A 23,655-nucleotide genomic window follows, 5' to 3' on the forward strand; every position below is an offset into this window, starting at 1 on the left:
GAATCTTGGCGTCATCTTTGACCAAACCCTCTCCTTCGACAAATGCACTAAACAGATCACAAAGACAGCCTTCTTTCACCTGAAAAACATCGCCCGTCTCCGCTCATCCCTCTCCTCCACGGCTGCAGAAACCCTCATCCACACCTTCATCACCTCCCGTCTGGACTACTGCAATAGCCTCCTCTATGGTTCACCCTCAACAATCACCAATAAACTCCAATACATTCAGAACTCCGCTGCCCGTCGACTCACCCATTCCCGGACCCGTGACCACATCACCCCCGTCCTTTACAAGCTTCACTGGCTCCCCATCTCCCAGAGAATCCAGTACAAAATCCTCCTCTTGACCTACAAAGCCCTCCATAACCTGGCCTCATCCTACCTGGCTGACCTCCTCTCCAGACACACTCCCACCCGCAACCTCCGCTCTGCTGGTACCAACCTCCTGACCCCCCCCCCCCCCATGCGGACCAAATTCAGATCCTGGGGGGACAGGGCCTTCTCCATCGCTGCTCCCACCCTCTGGAACTAACTACCTCACACCATCAGAGACTCCTCCTCACTCACCACATTCAAAACATCACTCAAGACCCACCTGTTCAGCACTGCATTCAACATTCAACCCACAGCATTTAACCCCTGACTTTCACTTCTCCTTCTCCCTCCTTTTGCTTTAAATATTTCCCTATTGATTCTTGTCTTTTTGCAATTGTTGTTTTCATGTTTTGTTATGCATTATGTTTTGCACTCTGTCAAAGCGCCTTTGGGCTTCATGAAAAGCGCTATACAAAATAAATGAATTATTATTATCAATCTGTTGAGTGGTTCTGGGGAAGAAAATTTTTACATTTTTATTTCAAATAGAATATGGCCGCCAGACCACATGACCGATGACGTGGTAAATGAATTCTTCACTCGCATCGGGGTCATCGACCAGATAAAAGAAGTTTCAAATTCTTCAGATATGGATTTTGATTCAACTAATTATGGCTGGAATACCACTTTACCAATATCATAATCGTTATCACCTTGTATACCCCATAGCTAGTTAGACAAATGGCAAGTTGAATTTTTTTTTTGTTGAGTTGTTTCAGAGATTATTTTTCCCTCCTTTTAATGCAATATGGTGGCCATACCATGTGACCTATGACATCACAGTTTTTAATGATATATTCTCCATGGGAGTCCAACTTGTGTTTAAAGTTCCGCATCGATCGGACAAGCGGTTAAAGAAGAAAAACTCGATGGTATTCTTGGAATACTTGATGTCGAGTCTCCTCGGGCAATGATGGCATTGCCTTTCTATGGCTGGTTACACACGGTTAAGTGTGTGGTAGAGACGGGGTCGCCACTCTTCTCTGTCTCTGCTGGCCGTTGGGGAATTCACCCTCTTTTGTTGTTAGTCATCTGGACTTTCATCCACCATATGTGCAGAGCCATCTGCCATTTACCCCATGCATTCAACTTGGTGTGAGCCAACTTTTCTGTTTTTGAACGTTTTTTATTTTATTTTTTATTTATTTTTCTTTGATCCAATATGGCTGCCACACCACGTGAGCGATTACATCATAAATTTATATACTCTAATATAATTGTTGCATAGATCACGCTCAATAAATTTCAAACTGATCAGACTAAGCATTGTCCATGTCAAATTATGACACTAATGACATCATTGTTAACACCTATACAACATGTGGAGTTCTTTACAATGAGCCACGTTTCAATTTTTTCCATGGAGCGTTTCAGAGATAGAGGTGCAACATTTTTCAATTTTTCCAAGATGGCACCTGTTGTACAACGTTACCTATGACGTCATAATTATCATTGAAATATTCTACAGGAGGTGGTGCTCCTATGGTGAAAATTTTGTCAATCGGACCAAGAAATTGCAGAGAAAAATCAATTCATGCTGATCGAATCGAGCGTTGTACTTGTCGAATTATGACTTCGTAAATAAGGTACCGATGACATCATAATTAACGTATCTCATTCACCATGGGGAGTTCTTTACAATGAGCCATGTTTCAATTTTTTTCCATGGAGCGGTTGCAGAGATATGGAGGTGCAACATTTTTCGTTTTTTCCAAGATGGCGCCTGGATCACATGACCTATGACGTCATAATTATCATTAAAATATTCCACAGGAGGAGGTGGTGCTCCTATGGTACAAATTTCGTGTTCATCGGACTAACAGTTGCAGAGGATTTTTTTTTTTTTCATGCTGATCAGATCATGCGTTGTACTTGTCGAATTATGACATCATACTAGAGGCACCAGTGACATCATCATATCTTATTCCCCATGGTGAGTACTTGAATATTGATCCTATTTAAACTTTTTCCATTGAGTTGCTTGGGAGACGGGTGTAACGTTTTTCCAAGATGGCGTCCGTACCACGTGACCTATGATGTCATAATTATGAAAAAAAAAATCTACAGGCAGAGGTGCTCCCACGGTAAAAAAATTTCAAAACGACTACAGGCCGAGACTAATCAGGGTGAAAGCCAGATTAATTTGAAGCTTGAAGTAGTGCAGTATGAATGCGACGAATAAATGCAGTTTTGTTTGCGAGCTAACCATGAGAGAATCAGGGAGGGAGAAGCCAGGTGGGAGGTTAGCTTTCGGAAAGGGCAGTAAGGGGAGATGAACAGTCTTAAAATAGCATTCTAAAGGTTTTTGATTTATAAAACTAGCAGGAGTACCCGGCGTGGGGGGGGGGGGGGGGGGGGGGGGGAGGGAGAGGAGGCAGAGAAGCAGGGGGTTCATCACCTTTTCGTTGAATATATGCTGGTGAATGTGAAGTTTGAGTTGTGTGTGATGCTTGATCAGGAAGAGGAAGCCTTACTGCCAATTTCGTGCACTTCTGGAATTTTTTTTTTTGTGTTCAAATGTCTGGTGATTGTTTTGTATTTATTTATGCGAATGTATACTTGTTTATAACTGTCATTAATTAAAAAGGCTTAGGCACGATCGAGCGTTTTTTTTTTTTTTTTAAATCCCCAATAAACCGAACTTTTCTTTTTCAATATATGTATTTTTTGGGCCTATAACACTCCCAGTCACTCTCTGATGAACCTCTGAAAGTTGACGAAGATCCATTCAGCAACTCTGAGAAACATGGTGACACACACACACACACACACACACACACACACACACACACACACACACACACACACACACACACACACACACACACACACACACACACACACACACACACACACAGACCAACAGCTCTCTTATATCGTAGAAGGAAGGAGGATTAATTAATAGTAAAAGCTGTATTGTCTGGCACCCACGTGACTTTGCCCCTGCCGTTAATCAAATATGCCGGTTATTTAAATGTTATATAGAATGGTACAAAAGAGCAACTTGTTAAACTTTGCCTCTGAAAAATGAACTAACTAATAACGTATAGTATTGAGGTCTATTACCAATGATTTATGGAAAAAAATAATGTACCTGTATTATAAAAGTAGTCTTTGAAGTTGATGAACGATCTCGTGTCAACTTCTACTTAGACTCGTCATACAGGTTTTCTTGAACCATTCATTTATGTCGGACTGCTGCATTGTTTCTTACCTCGTCCTCAAACGTTCTTGTATGAGGTGCAGCTGCGTCGCTTCCTGGGTGCTGGAAGCTTTCTTTCAGCAAAGTCACAACGTGTCAAGGCCTTTACCAGCATTAGCTAAAGTGATCTATTCCATTGAAAAATCTTCTTCTGAACAATCTTGTTGTTAAACTTCCTTCTGTGGATTAACGACACCGTCTGATTTCAGTCAGTCATAGCACGGGTCACTTCAACATCTTGGTCGACTTCACACCTTTCTTCAATTTCAGCTTCTGGTAAACTTTGAAGTGGATTATCGTCACTCGCTTTCCTCACCGTACTGGAAATTTCTTGAATATTAGATTTTTTACTTGAGTATTGAAACCGACAAAATCTTCATCTGATGAGCCTTCGACAAACATACCACTTGGGAAAACCTTCCTCCTTGCCCTCCGTAGAGTTGGATTCACGGACTGGCGTCTGATCGTAAAAATACTTTGCCTTCTCTATTGGCATCGGCCCTGAGATTGGCCCTCCCTCTTCATGCTGGAGAGCAAACCATCGTACAGAACTTTATCTAACTGCTCAATCTTTGGCTTGTGTAGAGGACAGTGCTTGTCGGCAGCTTTGTCTTTCTTTGACTTGTAAAATTCCAGCAACCTGTCCTTCTGGGCATTCGATGTTGCACACGGTTCACAATCTCACGTTGCACTCGCCAATCACCGCATTTCTACTGTCTCCCTTCTCCAGTCTCCTATGCACGTCGATCTTATGGATGAGTGAGAAAAATCCTCTTCCTCTTTTCACTGGCATTGTCTGACGGGTTAACAGAAGCCATGATGCTTTGCAAGGCAACGTTCTTCTTCTCCAACCTGAGTTTTCACTTGCATGTTCTCCCCAATATTTGGGATCCTGTGATTGGTTGTTGGGTGTCGAGAGCCGGATGCGTCATGGTGACGATTAGGACATAGATTTGTTCCTGTTTTTTGATATGTTGAACCTTGACTCAGGAAATGTCACCGAAGGGTTTTCAAAGGCAAGAAAATGAATTCCTGACATTTTGAGAAGCCAAGAGATTTTTGTGGCACCTTGGATGGTGTGGTTTTACGATTGATGGAAGCGGCTCTTGAATAATGAGACTCTGACAGAAGGGCATCAAGAGAAAAGTCTCGTTTTCACAGTTCAGGACAGGGGTGTTCAGTTACAAAGTTTCTTGTAGAAAGCTTGCCAAGTGGCTTAAGCACTCAAGTTAGCATTCCATTCAAAACTGTTAAGGAATGGCTGGCTTGGCAAGCGCTAGTTAGCTGCTTGGTATCTGACCACTCCCATTGTTGACTGCATCGCGTGATCTTTTTTTCGGTTTTGATCGGGTAATATTAACTTCATTACTTGCATTCTTTTGTAAACTGTACATGATCAATTACGGAAGCCCCTGGTACGACCTCCCCAATCCCCAACCCCCCCCCCCCCCCACCACCCTGCAACCAACATTGTGACACACACACACACACACACACACACACACACACACACACACACACACACACACACACACACACACACACACACACACACACACACACGTTCCCTGCTACATTGCACATGCATTTACAATAACAAAAGACCAACACAATGCACAGTATACACATTACCCAAACACGCACAATATGCAGCATAATGAGCACAGAACTGGAATCGATTACGAAATTGAGATTATATTTGAGAATCTGAATCGATTCTTAAATGTAGAGAATGGTCCAAGAGTACGTTAAAGGAGGACTACCAGCAGCTCCACTCTGTGCTTGCAGGCAGCATCGGTCGGGATTGTGTAAACTACTTCATTGAGATCCCTTGTTTACCAGTTTGTAAAGCGCCAGATTGTGTGTGTGTGTGTGTGTGTGTGTGTGTGTGTGTGTGTGTGTGTGTGTGTGTGTGTGTGTGTGTGTGTGTGTGTGTGTGTGTGTGTGTGTGTGTGTGTGTGTGTGTGTGTGTGTGTTTTGATCACACAAGTTCAATTATTTATTTATTTCTCCCCCCCCATATACCCTCTCTTTTCTTGTAATAAATATGCATGCATTTTGTTTTTGTTCTTATTCTATAGCCTGGTATGGAGCATCTCTCTGCATTTGAAAGACGTCGGTTGAAAAACATCCGGGAGAACGCCATGTTCTTTGAGAAGCTGAACTTGGGAAAGGTTTGAAATGGACAACTTCTCCTATTCCTCAGAAAGCATTTGAAATCTGCACCCCACCTTTAATTTTCTCTGTTGACAAAAAAAAAAATTATATATATATATATATATGGTATCTGACCATATATATATATATATATATATATATATATATACATGACTTTGCAAGTCATGTATATATATATATATATATGGTGTATATATACATGTATATATATACATGTGTATGTATATATATACATATATATATATGTATGTATATATCATTAGGCGACTCCATAGTATCAGTGGTGAACCGCCATTAAGGTATCCCATTCAGCTATTGCTGTACCTTAATGGGAGCGATAAGCACCACCTGCCACGTACGTTATCTCTGGTATCCACTCATTATATGGTGTCGCCTGGATGCTGTCGGGAGTAACCAATTGTAATCTAATTTTAGTTCTCCAACCTAATGAGCGCACGCAGTGACGTCACCGCCACGTACGTACGCCTTGCCTGCCAAACTCCGGAGGAGCCATCCAGCAGTATGTAATTTTAAATCTTATTTCAGATACAATCATAAGTGCCTGCAAAAACTCAGTTACCGACCTGGCTTCGCCCTGTTAGGGCTTCATCAGGGCAACGCAGCGAGTCCTGCCTACACTCATGAATCTGAAAACCTTTCGGTTTTATACCAGTCATTAGGCGACTCCATACTATCAGTGGTGAACCACCATTAAGGTATCTCATTCAGCTATCGCTGTACCTTACCTTAATGGCGGTTCACCACTGACAGTATGGAGTCGCCTAATGACTGGTATAAAACCGAAAGGTTTTCAGATTCATAAGTGTAGGCAGGACTCGCTTCGTTGCCCTGATGAAGCCCCAACAGGGCGAAACCGGGTCGGTAACCGAGTTTTTGCAGGCACTTATGATTGTATCTGAAATAAGATGTAAAATTACGTACTGTTAGATGGCTCCGGAGTTTGGCAGGCAAGGCGTACGTACGTGGCGGTGACGTCGGTGTGCGCTGATTAGGTTGGAGAACTAAAATGAGATAAATAAAAAAAAAATATATATATATACAGACTTGGCATTTAATATGGAATATTTTTTTTGTGGGGGTGAACTTACTTTTCAAGATGACTTAGAACCAACAGTTCATTGGAATTATGTTGAAATTATTCTAGATTTTGTTAATGTGACCTTTAAAAGAAACAAAATCCACATTTGACATTTCGAAGCAAATAAATTGATCCTTGGAAGTGATGTAAACTGATATCGAACTCAATTCACAGACAGTACTTACTGTGTTAAATTTCTGTGCATTTTCCAGAAGTATCTTTATTTTGCACATTAGCCAAATTTTTTTTTAACAAAAACAAAAGTTAAATTGCGACTGGGATTAAGGACAGTAAAATTACAGTTCAGTACTTCGTGTAACCCCCACGAGCATTCAGGAGAGCACGTACACGTTGAGGCATGCTGTTCACGAGATTTGCCAAGGTTTGGACAGGAATCGCTTGCCATGCAGTGACAATAGCCTGCTGCAAATCACGCACAGAGGCAGGCTGCTGGTCCAAGTTGTCGATTTGACGCGTTAATTCTGCCCACAAGTTCTCTATCGGATTCATGTCCGGGGACATGGCAGGCCACTCCATATGCTCTACACCACGGTCAGCAAGAAAGTGTTGGATCATGCGAGCATGATGAGGTCGTGCATTGTCATCTTGGAAGACAAAGTTTCCTCGAAAGGCTGCATGAGCAAATGGAAGCAATGTTTCTTCCAGAATGGCCCTGTGCTTGAACTGGTTCAGGTTTCCATTCAGAACAACCAGGTCAGTTTTGCCTCCTGCATGAAAAGCAGCCCAACGGTCACCCCACCACCTCCAGCTTGGACTCTTGGCACTATACAATCTTCGTTGTAGGCTTCATGCACTTGTCTGTGCACTCGGACGCGGCCATCTTGACGATAGACCAGAAATCTAGACTCGTCACTGAAGATCACGTGATTCCAGTGTCCTGGCTGCCATTGACGGTGCTCTCTGGCCCACTGCAATCGGCGCTGGCGGTGTTGTCTGGTCAGACGTGGCTTTCTCAGGGGACGCCTGGCACGATAGCCTGCTTGAACCAGTCGTTGGTCGACTAGCCTTCTGGATACAGGCACATTTGTCAGTTGCTGCCACTCAGCCCTAAGCCGATTAGCTGACTTGGTACGGCCATTGCTGACTAACCGGTGCAGCTGGCGATCGTCTCTCCTTGTGGTTCTGCGGGGATGTCCTGGCCTCGGTTTTGGAGTAGGGACACCCCTCTGAGCATTTCGTTTCAGCATCTTTGACACCTGACCTTGAGTGATGCCATACTGCCAAGCAATAGCATGCTGTTTCATGCCGGAATTTCGTAAAGCCACCCCTAAATGACAAACAGCATTGTCGAGTTGACGGACCATCTCCAGGGGAAGTGGCAATAACTTTTCGAGACGTGCAGCCGTTGTTTTCCACTAATACAGAACGCAACAACCCTTATATACCCAATTGTGAAGCCAATCGTCAAATGTACCTGTCCGAACATTTTGTCATGCCACCTGTGATATAATCCTGTTATTGACTTCTTGCTGCGACAGACAATCAGTGACATGGTTCTTTTAACAAATAAATCGCCGAAGCGTAAAAGAAACTCACCAGATTGATATAACGAGTTCAGAAATTAAACCCAAGTCAAGAAAAAATATATATTCCATATTAAATGCCATGTCTGTATATATACAGACTTGGCATTTAATATGGAATTTTTTTTTTCTTGACTTGGGTTTACTTTCTTAACTCCGTATATCAATCTGGTGAATTTCTTTTACACTTTGGTGATTTGTTATAAGAACCATGTCACTGATTGTCTATCGCAGCAAGAAGTCAACAACAGGATTATATCACAGGTGGCGTGGCAAAATGTACGGACAGGTGCATTTGACAATTGGCTTCACAGTCGGGTATACAAGGGTTGTTGCATTCTGTATTCGTGGAAAACAACTGCTGCACGTCTCCAAAAGTTATTGCCGCTTCCTCTGGAGATGGTCCGTCAACTCGACAATGCTGTTTGTCATGGAGTGGTGGCTTTACGAAATTACGGCATGAAACAGCGTGCTATTGCTCGGCAGTATGGCATCACTCAAGGTCAGGTGTCAAAGATCCTGAAACGAAATGCTCAGAGGGGTGTCCCTACTCGAATACCGAGGCCAGGACGTCTCCGCAGAACCACAAGGAGGGATGATCACCAGCTGCACCGGTTAGTCCGCAATGGCCGTACCAAGTCAGCTGATCGGCTTAGGGCTGAGTGGCAGCAACTGACAAATGTGCCTGTATCCAGAAGGCTAGTCGATCAACGACTGGTTCAAGCAGGCTATCGTGCCAGGCGTCCCCTGAGAAAGCCACGCCTGACCAGACAACACCGCCAGCGCCGATTGCAGTGGGCCAGAGAGCACCGTCAATGGCAGCCAGGACACTGGAATCACGTGATCTTCAGTGACGAGTCTAGATTTCTGGTCTATCGTCAAGATGGCTGCGTCCGAGTGCGCAGACAAGTGCATGCAGCCGACAACAAAGATTGTATAGTGCCAAGAGTCCAAGCTGGAGGTGGTGGGGTGACCGTTTGGGCTGCTTTTCATGCAGGGGGAAAAACTGACCTGGTTGTTCTGAATGGAAACCTGAACCAGTTCAAGTACAGGGCCATCCTGGAAAAATGATTGCTTCCATTTGCTCGTGCAGCCTTTCGAGGAAACTTTGTCTTCCAAGATGACAATGCACGGCCTCATCGTGCTCGCATGATCCAACACTTTCTTGCTGACCGTGGTGTAGAGCAAATGGAGTGGCCTGCCATGTCCCCGGATATGAATCCGATAGAGAACTTGTGGGCAGAATTAACGCGTCAAATCGACCACTTGGACCCGCAGCCTACCTCTGTGCGTGAATTGCAGCAGCTTATTGTCACTGCATGGCAAGCGATTCCTGTCCAAACCTTGGCAAATCTCGTGAACAGCATGCCTCAACGTGTTCATGCTCTCCTGAATGCTCGTGGGGGTTACACGAAGTACTGAACTGTAATTTTACTGTCCGTAATCCCAGTCGTAATTTAACTTTTGTTTTTGTTAAAAATGTTTTTGGCTAATGTGCAAAATAAAGAGATACTTCTGGAAAACGTACAAAAGTTTAGCACAGTACTGTCCATGAATTGAGTTCGATATCAGTTTACATCACTTTCAAGGATCAATTTATTTGTTTCGAAATGTCAAATGTGGTTTTTGTTTCTTTTAAACGTCACATTAACAAAATCTAGAATAATTTCAACATAATTCCAATGAACTTTTGGTTCTAAGATGTCTTGAAAAGTAAGTTCACCCCCACAAAAAATATATTCCATATTAAATGCCAAGTCTGTATATATACACACACGTATTTTTTTTTTTTTTTTTGTGACCCCCCTACTAACTACCTTTAAAGCCGAGGTGTACATGCAACAATTTGTACAGTTAACATGCTTGTTGTGAATGGTGATTGTTAGAAATGGTGATAAGTAGGCATGAATGTAATGACTTTGGTCGTGTCAAATTGGCCAAGTAATTACTATGCTATAAAGGGTATCAGAATGCTTTCAGATGTGGCAACTTAATATGACATTGCTCATTTATTAAATGTCTCAAAGTTTGAGCTCCTGCTTGTGGGATTGATACCATTTGAGTAGCATTGTCAGGAGAGAGCAGAGAACTGAGTGCAGAATGGTCACAAGCCTTTGAGAGTGCATTGTTATGCTTGTAATGTTTTAAAATATTCTCAATTGAAAAAATTACTTTAAAATCATAACAGACGTTTAGGGCCCGCCTGAAGGCCTGCCTTTTTTACAATGGAAAAAGGTAAAAAGTCCAAACATTTGAACAGCCTCGGACATGCACCTTGACCCCATGGTCAAGGCACAACGTCAACAAGGCTGTCCCCATAACAATACACATGCGCCTCAACCCCGAGGGGGAAGCGCATGGTCATTCAAACGCATGCATCATGCCCCCGAAGGGCCACAATGCATGGTCATACAATTGGGACCACTCCCCTTAATAGGAGTAAGACCCCTTAATCCACCAGCAGGGCATTACTCCTGCCAGGTCGATCGGTCTCTCAGCCAAAATGCCGAGAAGCGTAACAGGTTAGGACTTGTACGAGTAGTTCTTGAGGCTGGTATAAGAGTCTAAGGGGCCTTGATATGTGTTTCTCTGACACCCTAACACCAGCGGGAGCATTTAAATGGGCTACGAGTCATCTCTAGGATGTCGATGATTGGACAGTAATCCTCTACAACAAACAGCTCGGATCTTTTTAATCTTCATTATACTGACAAGTGTGCTAGGCTGTGGAGAAAACTTTTTGGAAATTTGTTGCTGCTGTACGTTTCAAAAATATAGGTATTGAAGATTTTTCCATGGCTTGTGCTCCACATGTGGGCACGGTTGGACTTGCGTGAGATTTCCTGCCCTCAACCCTATTGAACATGCTTGAGATGTGCAAAAGAGTGATAACAGCACATCCAATACAATCCAGGATCTACAGGAGCTCCAGGATGACCTCAATTCCACAACAGTTTTCCTATCTGCTGTCATTCGGTTTGTACCCATAAATATTGGTGTCCATGTTGTTTAGGCACAATCTGAAGCGTCAAGGCATAATTTACTCGAGACAGTTTGACCACATAACGGCTTATTCTATTTAACATTGAGAACAATTCTTCGACAACTATCAAGGAATAACATTGCAAGGATCGCACACTCCTTTCTGTTTGTATTTGGCCTTGTATATCCACGCAAAGACTGGAAACAAAAAGTGTGAGCCAGCTGTATATCTTCAAAATAGGTGTCTGGTACAACTGCGTCAAGGTGAAGACCTGGCTAGCTACTTCTGTTTGTCAGTGCTTTAAGAAGGAGGGCTTAGTATGGCCCATTCAGCTGCGAAAGTTCCTCTTCACAGTGGTAGCCGTGGATAATATTGATCACAACCCTTCTTTGACAGCATCTCAGGGTGTTTTCGTAGTACTTGTATAGGTATATGCGAACTTGCCAATGTCGCATGTTGTGGTTCTTCTAGGGACTCGATTACCATACCCACTCGCACTTCCTCCAAGAAACCTTGTGTTACCGGTTAGCTGCATTATTGTTCCCGCAGTTTTTTGCATGATGGAAGTGCTGGTTTTCCCAGAAGCCAGTAATATTGATATCCAAGGTCATCTGAAGGGAGCCATTTGTCTGCGAGTGCTGGGCCGAAGAGGCTGTTAAACACATCGCCAACTAGAACAGCACTCGGTAGAGTGCATATGTACCTCCGCAAAGCTGAACAGTCTGTTTTGTATCCCACTGATGAGCTGGATCTGCATCAGCTTGCTCTTGTCACCGGTCCAACTCTCCAAGTTTTGGCATAACCCATTGAAATATAGTGCTATATATCGTTTTTGGCCCTATCTCTCAATGGTGAAGAATTGCTTTAAAATTTCGAGTATCCAGATCTTCACCAAAATCTAATCTATTTATCCTTGTCACACACCCAACATATCCACCAAACTTCGTCTGAATCTATCCATAACTTTTTGAGATATCTTGTTCACATTCAGACAGATAAACAAACAGGGGTGAAAACACAACCTCCCGCCACCATCGGTGGCAGAGGTAAAGAACCACTTGAGAAAGATGATTACATTGCTTGGGCTGTTTTTCACATTTTGCAGCTGCTCAAAACTGAAAATCCCCAGCTTCACTCGACGTTTTATTATCTCTTCTTCATAACAAAGCTGCAATGATCTCCATGGTGAAGTACAGTATGGACATTTGGAGGTAGAGCACAAATCGCTTAAATCGTGGATGCATACATGTTACAGCTATTGATCAGCTGATATGCACTCTTGCCAAACTGGGATGAATGGGAGGTCATTGCCTGACTTAACTCCAACTCATTGAGAGCACGCATACGTTGATATCTTCCATATTGAGATGGCGTTTTGGAATACTGACTGATTTCTTCATTGCCAGACAAGACGAAGCCTTTGTGTGAGGTAATGTAACATCCGTCCGGTAGTACTGCATACTCCTTCCTGAAGGAATCTCATCTCACGAACGAGAGACAGCCATCAGGTCACTGTATTGGTTCTGTATAAACTTAGCACGATGCATGTCAGCTCATGATTGATCGCCATGATTAGAATCCCAGTTGCAGACCAAAGATCATAACCTTTTCAGCTCAGAGGGGTTTCTCTGAAGCTGTTTTGCCATCGGAGGCATAATATTTGGAGGCCCTCCTTCTGATTTAATTTGTTACACACCCAGGGATGAGTGTGCAAAGCTTAATGCTTCGTTCTGATCGGTCACTTTTATGCAGGAATTTTGCATATGCCCAATGTGCCAGTGATAGCTCACCAACTCTTCGTGAAGGACATCATGGGGGGTCTTCAACGTCAACCAACGAATGTGGGCTGACAAGACGCTCAGTTTGACGTCAATCCGAGGGATGACACACACGCATGGATCATTGATGATGCCTCGTCGTGCCTGTGAAACACCAGAATGACTGTGTACAGCTGGGCCGAGAATCAAACCCAGATGCGACCGCTCAAAGACTAGTGATCATCCCTTGAGGCTAACCTTCTATTCAAATGCAGGAGCTTAAGGAAGGTTGGCTTGACACTGAGGTCTCCTGTTGCTGTAAACCCGAATTGGCTTATTTTCAGATTGGATGTCATTGTTATCTTTAGCATTTTAGTACGTGTATTACAGTAAAGCTGTTTATCAGTCTGTCAGTCGGTAAACACTTGAAACTTCTCCGGCACTGCTGATGTGATTGCGACCAAATTTGGCACAAATTATATGTGTTGTGTTGTGACTAAAGTTTGTTCACGGCATTAAAAAAAAAAATCTGGGTTTAAGGGGGTTTACCTGGGTCAAAGTGGATCCAGGTTTAACGCCCCAGAATAGGAATTTTGCTTTTTCCTCAAACTACACACACTATTTCGATGAAACTTGACCACAACCTTCATCACCCGTGATGTACCAAAGTTTGTTCACGGCACGAAGAAAATCAAAGCCGAAGGGGGTCTATGGGTAGTCAAAGTGGGTCCAGGTTTGATCGCCAAAAATAGGTATTTGCTTTCTTTTCTGAAAATACACACACAATTTTGATGAAACATGACCACAACATTCACCACCCATGCTGTACAAATGTTTGTTCACGGCATTTAAAAAAACTGCCTTTTTGGAGGTCTGTGTGGGGGGTTTGGGGTGGGGGGTTTGGGGTGGGGGGTTGCCCCCCAAAGTAGTATTTGCTTTCTTCTCAGACTACACACAAAATTTCGATGAAACTTCACCACAACCTTAATCACCCATGATATACCAATGTTTGTTCAATGCTTTAGAAAAATTGGAGTCTTAGTCGGTATATGGGGTTGGGGTGAGGGGGAGGGGGTTTCCCCCCCAAAATAGTTTTTTTTTTTTTTTGTCTGTTTATTTAAAGTCTTATGATTATGTTAGTATGATTGTACATGCTGCCCTGTCTTCTAGCAACCATTGAAATTGGTTTAAAATACCCTTAGTCTGGTGCAGTATACCGTTTATTCTACCAGGTGAGTGCTATGGGTATTGCCCTTATGTTTACTAGGGCATGCCCGTACTATATATATATCTAAAATTATATCCCCCCCCTCTATTTACATGAAATGGTTTGGTCCATTCGCAAAGCCAAAGCGAACGGCTTGCGAATACGGTGACAATCCCCCCCCTCTATTTACATGAAATGGTTTGGTCCATTCGCAAAGCCAAAGCGAACGGCTTGCGAGTACGGTAGAACCCCCCCCTCTATTTACATGAAATGGTTCGGTCCATTCGCAAAGCCAAAGCGAACGGCGAACGGCTAAATCGCCATAGCTCGGTAACTACTTGTCCGATTAATATGAAACCTTGAAAAGGCACATCCTCAGGTCCCCAGCAAGATACCTGGCAAGTTTAAAGTATATCGGACCCGTGGTTGTCGAGAAACAGCGGTCACAGACATACACACGCACACACACACACACACACACACACACACACACACACACACACACACACACACACACACACACACACACACACACAGATTACTGGAATTATAGATAGATTATTGATCCTTGAAGCCTCAAAGCTGCAGTGCCATCTTTTCAATTTTTCTCCTTTTTTTTTTCCCCCAAGATGATTGTGTGTTATTCTGCCTTATTTTACTTGCAGACTGCCCAAGGCTTTCGTAATCTTCTAAATCAATCGCGTCCAACGTCAAAACGGTGAGCCCAAGTTTTATCTCCAAACATTCTTCTTTGTTTATCATGTCGGTTAAACCCTTGAGAGCAGCATTCACTTCTCCCCACATGAGCATTCAAAAGGTTGGAGGAACTGAGTATTTATTGGCACACCTTGAACCGTAATTTTTCTCTTCATAAACTTGCATGCTTGTATGCCATTGGTTTCTTTAATCTGCCTTTTTTGTTTTACGGTATAATTCAGATGTTTCCTATGTCATATAATTATGGATCCTCCTAAAATTGAGCATCAATGTGTCAATTTTTATGCAGAGAATGTAACAGCTCCAAAAACGTCCACAACACATGGTTGCCTTCATCTGTGCACAACTAGTAACTGACAGAAGCAACCAAGATGTGACTGGAGGTACAACCTCAAAAAAAAAAAAAAAAAGGTTTACAGGCCTAGACTATTTGAAAGAGGATTGGAGCAAGTACATTTAAGTGAAGTGACAATCTTGATTGATTAAATAAATTGGCATGCCTTAAAATTATTGTATCTCATTCTGAAAACTTCATAAATGTCCATCGCATATTTCTTCTTGCCATATGCATGATTATGATGTTCCTGCTGAAGCTTTGTTCAGGTTGTTTATCTATACACAAAGAATTAAGTTAAGCACCCCCCCCCGTTTTTTTACAACCTCGCACATTACAAGTTTGTTGTCGTCAAAACAGTGTAATATACCCATGATATTGCTATATTTTCTGGAGAAGTGATATTATGGTCACATAAAAACATAACAATCATGCCGTTTTCAATATTTTATTCTGAATAATTTAAGGTGAAATTTTTTGGGAATTTTAGGCATATTTTCACCTCAATTTAAGTATGGAGCTATAGGTCCATCACGGACAGTGTGGATGACGTTTATGTTTTCTAACGTACAGTCATTGTTCTGAGAAGACCTCTAGCGATCTTTGCGTCAATAACGTGTGTAGGACCCACGTGATCGGATCACTGACTCAACCCTACGTCTCATAGACCCTGTAAGCCGTCGTATGCGTTGCTGTGGCAGGTTGTTCCATTCCCGATGTAATGCACGTTCCAATTCATCCAGATTGGCTATTGGAGGGACCATCTTCGCAATTTGTCGTCCCAACATGTCCCAAACGTGCTCGAGGGGGTTCAGGTCAGGACTGTACGCAGGCCAGGGGATGGTTGTCACAGCACCTTGCTCCAGCAAGGCTCGGACGCGTCTCGCATGGTGAGGCCTGGCGTTGTCATCCATGAAGATGGGTCTGCTGGCGAGGGTGTGGTCATCGAAGTGCGGGATTACGGTGGTATTCAGGATTTCCTCGGCATATCGCTCTCCGTTGAGGTTACCTCGCACAGTTATCAGGTCCAAGGTGCTGTGACAACCATCCCCTGGCCTGCGTACAGTCCTGACCTGAACCCCCTCGAGCACGTTTGGGACATGTTGGGACGACAAATTGCGAAGATGGTCCCTCCAATAGCCAATCTGGATGAATTGGAACGTGCATTACATGGGGAATGGAACAACCTGCCACAGCAACGCATACGACGGCTTACAGGGTCTATGAGACGTAGGGTTGAGTCAGTGATCCGATCACGTGGGTCCTACACACGTTATTGACGCAAAGATCGCTAGAGGTCTTCTCAGAACAATGACTGTACGTTAGAAAACATAAACGTCATCCACACTGTCCGTGATGGACCTATAGCTCCATACTTAAATTGAGGTGAAAATATGCCTAAAATTCCCAAAAAATTTCACCTTAAATTATTCAGAATAAAATATTGAAAACGGCATGATTGTTATGTTTTTATGTGACCATAATATCACTTCTCCAGAAAATATAGCAATATCATGGGTATATTACACTGTTTTGACGACAACAAACTTGTAATGTGCGAGGTTGTAAAAAAACGGGGGGGGGTGCTTAACTTAATTCTTTGTGTATATATACAGCAATACCCCGTTTTACGCCATTTCGACCGACATCAAATCCGACTTTACGCCACTCTTGTAGAGGAAATTTCAGTTCAGCAAACGTCATTATGTGCGACTTTACGTCACTCCTACATCATAATAGGAGGACGTGAAATTTTTAAATTTTTCCTTAAAAATATATTTAAAATAAATAAAATATTACATAAAAATTAACAATAAAAGAAGCTGAAAAATAATTTTAAATACAATAAAAAGCACATTAAAAATATTTTTAAAATGTACATACAGTATTACGTACACGTAGCTGCTGGTTCTCATTCAAAACAAAGGCGACACCATGTGCATTTTGTCCTGTGCTGTGGTCGCGTGCTTGCTTTGTGATAATTAATTCATCAATCCATCAATTCATCATCTTCATGATCACCACGATCATCAATTGTGATTAAAATGATCATCAATCATTTCATCCCGGCTGTCAAGAGCTATTGTCGAGAGAAGAAAATTCAATTTAAATTGCTGCTGATTTTGGACAATGCACCTGGCCATCCCACTAACCTTGGTGGTTTCGACCCCAATATGAAGGTGGTGTACTTGCCACCCAACACCACATCGCTCATCCAGCCTATGGACCAGGGTGTGATAGCGCTTTTTAAGCACTACTATCTCCGCCGCACTCTTCGTCAGGCTGTCGATGCAACGTCGGAGGAGGAAGGCATCAACATCCGGCAGTTTTGGAAAAACTATAACATCTACCAGGCATTGCTTAACATCAATGCTGCATGGTTGGAGGTTACGCAGTCGGCGATGAATGGGGTGTGGAAGCGTTTGTGCCCCCACCTTGTTAATGATTTCACGGGGTTTGATGCGCCAGTCAAGGCTGTGTCTTAAAAACTTGGTTTCCCTCAGCGCTGACATGGAGTTGGAGGAGGAGGATTTCGACGGTTTGATCGAGGCAGACAAGCAGCCTTTAACTAATGAGGACTTAATGGCGTTGAAGGAAGAGCGCCGCGAAGAGGATGAGCTTCCAGAACCAGAGCCAAGGAAATTCACCGTAGTCGAAATGCAGAAAGGTTTTTATCACCTCTCCAAGTGTCTTGCAATATTTGAGGCACAAGACCCAAACGCCGAGCATTTCGCAAAAATGATGAATGGCACCAGCGACCTTTTGCTCCCGTATAGGACCATCTTAACTGAGAAGAAGAAGCGCACAATTCAAGGGACTTTGGATCAGTTTCTACTTAATGTTGAGAAACGCAAGGCCTCAACTAGTTTTGATGAGTCGCCGAAGAAGCCCCGCATATAGTGTTCATTACTCTTTAAAAAATGTGGCTAAAATGTGTTTTTTGTGTTCAGAAGAGACGCCAAGCTTAAGGTGAATAACATAATTTTATAAATTTTATTTATGATTCTTTACAAATGCATTTATTAATTGTGTTCATTACTCATTAAAAAATATGACTAAAATGTGTTTTGGTGTTCTTTAAGGTTTAGCGATAGCTATATACTTTCGCGAGTTATTTACTCCAGTTTTACGGTGTTTGTCTTCATTTTAAGGCATTACGCCCGGTTTACGTCAAAAACCGAGTTACGTCACGGCTTATGGAACCAATTAATGACGTAGGCCGGGGTATTGCTGTATATAAAAAAAAGTTTTTGTTTGTATGTTTGTTTGTCTGCGCAAGCTAATCTACTGAACGGTGAAAGATAGGAGGAAACCTCTAATACAAAAAATGTCGGGACGGGCCCCGGGAAGGTTTTGGGCTAGGTGGCGAGACCGGTCGAGGCCCACCTCGGCCGGGCCGGGTCCATTTCACAATCAAAAGCTGAGCTGAATTATAGTAGTCGATCGTCTACGGCCGCGGGTAAAAGCTGAATTATAGTAGTAAATTCATTCAAAAAGAACTAAAAATGTTGGGACAGGCCCCGGGAAGGTTATAGGCTAGGTGGCAAGGCCGGTCGAGGCCGCATCGGCCGGGCTGGGCCCATTTCGCAATTAAAAGCTGAGTTGAATTAAATTTACTCTTGTTGGATTGCCCTAGATTTTTACTGTGCGATTTTTTTTTCATCTAGGGTGTGCGATATAAAATTCAAAAACTTGATTTTTCAGGCCACCCTAATGTGTGTGTGTGTGTGTGTGTGTGTGTGTGTGTGTGTGTGTGTGTGTGTGTGTGTGTGTGTGTGTGTGTGTGTGTGTGTGTGTGTGTGTGTGTGTGTGTGTGTATGTATATGTATATTGTTACAGACGCGGTTGTGGATGTTAGTTTACCGAGCGGTTTGGTATGGCCGCGTCTGCACAGTTTACCCGATTATACTCGAACGTTGGCCGAGTCGCGCTACGCTAAATCAATTGAGGAAAAGGACACAACGGCTGGGTTAAAATGACACGACACCAGGGGTACGGTTCTCAAGACCTCCGGAGGAGGTTATAATATTGCGGAAGGTTAGATTACAAAGACAAGAGAGACAGCATAGAAAGGTGGGCACTTAAACACCGTCTTATCTTAGCCCCGACAGACGACAGATAAACGGGACAAGACTGACTCACACGGGGATTGATGGCAAGGAAGGCGGGTAGTCGATGGCTCAAGGTGCACTCTTGGCTCAAGGACAGAATCGACCCGGTCCGGTCCAGAGATGCGGGGAGGTCGCTCAGCGCTCGAGGTCGCGACTTGTCTTTCCAAGCTGGGGGCGCATCTGACGTCACGTCCGGTAGGCTGCGTATATCCGGCGGGGAGTGACACGCCCTCGGCTCGTTAGCTCCGCCCCAGATGGAATCGGTCCGCCCTTCTTATTGGGTGCGGGGGGTTACCGGGCTCCGCCCTTGACGAGGAGCTGACAGTGAGCCCCTTCGTGGTAACCCCGTCGGAGCGCATGGTCAATGGCGGCTAACCAAGCCGGTGTGAGGACGCACACTCCCCGCACGCCGTTGTTGTAGTTGTTGTTTCATGGGGAAGATGGGAGGAGGTATGGGGAGGTCCTAAACTCACTACTGGTGCCATACAATCACATTCTGGTGCAACGAAGAGTCAGAATTAATGGAAACGAGTCCTTAACTGACATAGACTAAGAATAACTAGCAAGAGGTCCGAAAGTTGTCTACGTGAGATGCGGTGGACCTGGGCACGACATTTAATGGGGGAAGAAGGGGAAGGTCGGTTCTACAGAGTGTTGTTTACAGACAATGGGACTAGGGAATGGGGGATTGGGGATAGTTGGGGAGTATTGGGGAAATAGGGGAATATTTACAAGCGGATATGGAGGCCAAGTCCCATATCCGCAACATTGCACCCTTCTCTACCCTCGGGGCGTCCCGACCCGATAAATTTTTACCTATTTTAGTGTGGCACTCAGATGTAGTTCCCTCTACTATTAACTCTACCCTGAGTGCGACAGTTTTACAGATATTCACAAATGAGTAAATATGTCCCCCTGCGACGTTGCACCCTTCTCCTCACAGAAACACACCCACAGGATAACCGAATCGCGGAAAGAATTCTCAAACTAAACATACAGCCGGTAGGGAGCATTATTTACATAAGACTACGCTGATATTTACACTACGATCCAGGACCTGTTTTTGGAGGAACACATGCAGATGTTATGCATAGAGAGAGCACGCATGCCAGCATCGATACACCAACCCACGAGTGCTCTGTGGCCTTACGGCCTTTAATAATGTGCAGAGCACCCCTTCCAAGCACCAATCGGTGCAGTCACCATTGTTCATTAAAATAAAAACAACAACCCCTAACCCTGCAGGTGTCTCTTGCTCTTCGTGTGGTGCACTTGGCCTTCTTGCTTCCCTAGAAATAAAGAAAGGCGCCAACCGCGTCCATTTCTTTATTGTGGCCGTCAAGGGGGCCAACTATTACTGGTTCACCTGTTTGGCATAGGTGCCACGTTGACCCAGAGGTCCATCAATGGGTGGTGCTTGGCCGCAAAAGAACTGCGGTCCATTGTGGGTGGCCACCAAAATTGCGGTCCATATGGTGTATCGATCCAGGCAGCAAGCAGCGAAAGTGCAGGCCCACAACTGCGGAGCCAGCACCTCTCTCTCCTCTCTCTCCTCTCTCTCTGCCCCAAAGCCAGATCCTCGGAGGTGGGAGACAAAAGAAGAAGACAAGTGAGTAAGGTGGTAAGGGCGCAAAAGTGCACGCAATACAAGATGATGCACACTGGGGGCACATGGGAACCAGGTGAGACAGGTACGTTCCTCGTACGCCCCCCCCCCCCCACCAGGTAACCTACATGGCCCCTCCCTTACCCCTTACTGCATCCACAAAACACAACACTACCCATAAACATCTACTTTACCAATCAACAAACGTCCCTACTGTCTTCCCCGTTCCTCCCATAAACCAAATTCGTCTTCTCTCCCTCCTAACCAATCAAATTTGCCATTTTCAACTCTCATCAAAATTTGCCATCTCCAACTCAACATCATAATTTGCTATCACCAATTCATCATCAGTCCCTCCTAGGGAGGGAGAGATGGAATCACCCCAATGTCTCATCTACGTCGTGATGCGTCTCACAAATCCTCACAGCAATTCTTACTTCCTGCAACACAAAACAAAGAAAACACAGGTGTGGAGTCATCATCATCACCACAGGTAAGTGGCTGCGTATGGTGCGACAGGTTCATCAATCCTAACTATTTCCTAAATGACTTTAACAACTTTACATTACCCGGGGTCTTTTTCCTGCCAAACCATTGGCCCACTTACACTATGGGTTCTAAAAACCAATTCCCATTGACCAAACTGTGGTGCTTTTCAATTGGGGTCTCACTCCCCCGATTCATCTCCCGGTGCCCTCGCACAATTTCTGGGCTGTGGCGTGTACCTCTCCCAGCGGGTCTACCCACCTGCACACCCCCACCACTGCAGTTGCCTCCGAGCTTACCTGCTCCTCACCCTAACCTAACTACCTGGGGAAGGCCCTCTGGCGCTCTCCCCACTCGGTGCCCTCTCTGGCACTGGGCTACCCGGGTCCGTCCTCCGGATCCTCGGGCCCCATCCACAACTCTACCAGCTCCCAGAGCCCACCTGCGGCCTCACCTGGCCGACATCCTCACAGTGGTGGAGTGCCCAACCAACTACACACACTAACAGGCTACACGCCCAGCCATTTCCACAACACTAATGCACCCATCCACAACACCATTCTGCAACCGCACCACAAATGCCAATATCCACCCACAATTTACCTATACCCTCTACCTAACACTTACACTACTCGCCCCGGGTACTCGTGAAAGGGGTCCACTCTTCCCCCATCCACACCTTCGCACCATGCACACCACTCCGTACCACTTACTCCAACTCTCTCCACACACCTGTACCTGCACACCTGTGCTCTCACACCTGGTGCCACCTGCACCCTTCTCTCCCCAAGCGCCTTCGCGCTGATCCACCACACTCACTACTCATACACTGCTCCACACACCTGTCCAGTTGCACACCTGTGCAATCACACCTGTTCCATCCTCACACACACGGCATCATCTCATCTAACTACTCCCCTCTGAAACTTGCGCTTCCCAGTCGTCCCTTTAAACTATTGCACTCCCTCGTCATTATAATCCCCACTAATCTACCTGCGTCCCCACTACAGGTATCAGTCACTAACTAAACTTAACGTTACCTAATGTCATCTTCTAGGGCCCTATCAATATAACCTAACCCACCCGGGCTAGTTTTCACTGCCATACACCCCATAAACTATTGCTCCTTTGCCCCACCATGGGAAGGGTGGCAGGGATGCCATCCTTACCCACCGGGCCCATCGCTCACTACCAATTTTGCACATCAAATTTCAACAAATTAAAAATTTGCCAATCACTACCCATCATCTGCCAATCACTACTGCCACTCCTTTGCCAATCATCAAATTTTGTTTTTCTCTAATTTTGGGTCCAAAACACTAACCTCATCACCCAGTCTACTCACTAATGCCTCTCGGTGCGCCAATTCCTGTCCAAAGCCCGGCTTCGTAAAGCCAAGCCATGAATGCGGGTTGTTCTGTGCCAGCGGCTGGATGCGTCCGGCACTCGGTGCAGGGACGGGGGCTTACCCGGGCCGAGATCCCACGCCGCACCATCTCGGCGTGGAGCCATCCAATGTCCCGATCTCGACCTGCCGGACTGCCTCAACAAAAAGTGGTCGCCATGACGACCCTTTCTATCGGGCTGCCCGCTCCGCCTAGTGGAGCACGGACGCGGCCGTTCAAAGCGAGGCCCAGCACGCACCGAGGGCCCGATTCGGCTAAAAGTCGCTCTAACCTCTAAACCGGTTACCGTCGATGCTTCACCTGGACGCTTACACCCCGCAGCCCGTTCCTTGCTCACACATCCAGCCGTTTCCATGCTCCTCGTACCTTTCCTTACACACCCAGGTACACCCATTCCACTCACAGCCTTGGTCACACACCTGACCACCGAACACTTTGGCACACATTCGTTGGTCGCACACCTCACCAACACACCTCTTCGCGCCCCCTCCTCTGTCACCTCCTCTGTGACAATCACAGGTGTGCTCTCATTCGCACACCCAACCACGTGCCTCACTACCAATTCCAGCGTGCATTCCCACTCACGCTCTACCATTCCAGGTGTGCATCCTTTCTCACCTGTCACAACCAACTCACTCTCCTTCTCACT

General features: G+C 44.7%; 1 protein-coding gene across 4 annotated transcripts in view; it reads left to right on the forward strand.

The window, feature by feature from the left end:
- Positions 1-23,655, forward strand: part of LOC137429836 (WD repeat-containing protein 76) — a 216,844-nt gene that overhangs the window by 15,356 nt on the left and 177,833 nt on the right. For all 4 annotated transcript variants that reach the window (XM_068120130.2, XM_068120131.2, XM_068120133.2 and 1 more), the window contains exons 3-4: positions 5,659-5,751; positions 15,011-15,063. In XM_068120130.2, the coding sequence (XP_067976231.2) occupies positions 5,659-5,751; positions 15,011-15,063 (146 nt within the window). The remainder of the gene's footprint in view (positions 1-5,658; positions 5,752-15,010; positions 15,064-23,655) is intronic.

This window comes from Myxine glutinosa, chromosome 6 (genome assembly GCF_964187855.1).
Source record: "Myxine glutinosa chromosome 6, kmMyxGlut1.1, whole genome shotgun sequence".
NCBI lineage: Eukaryota > Metazoa > Chordata > Myxini > Myxiniformes > Myxinidae > Myxine > Myxine glutinosa.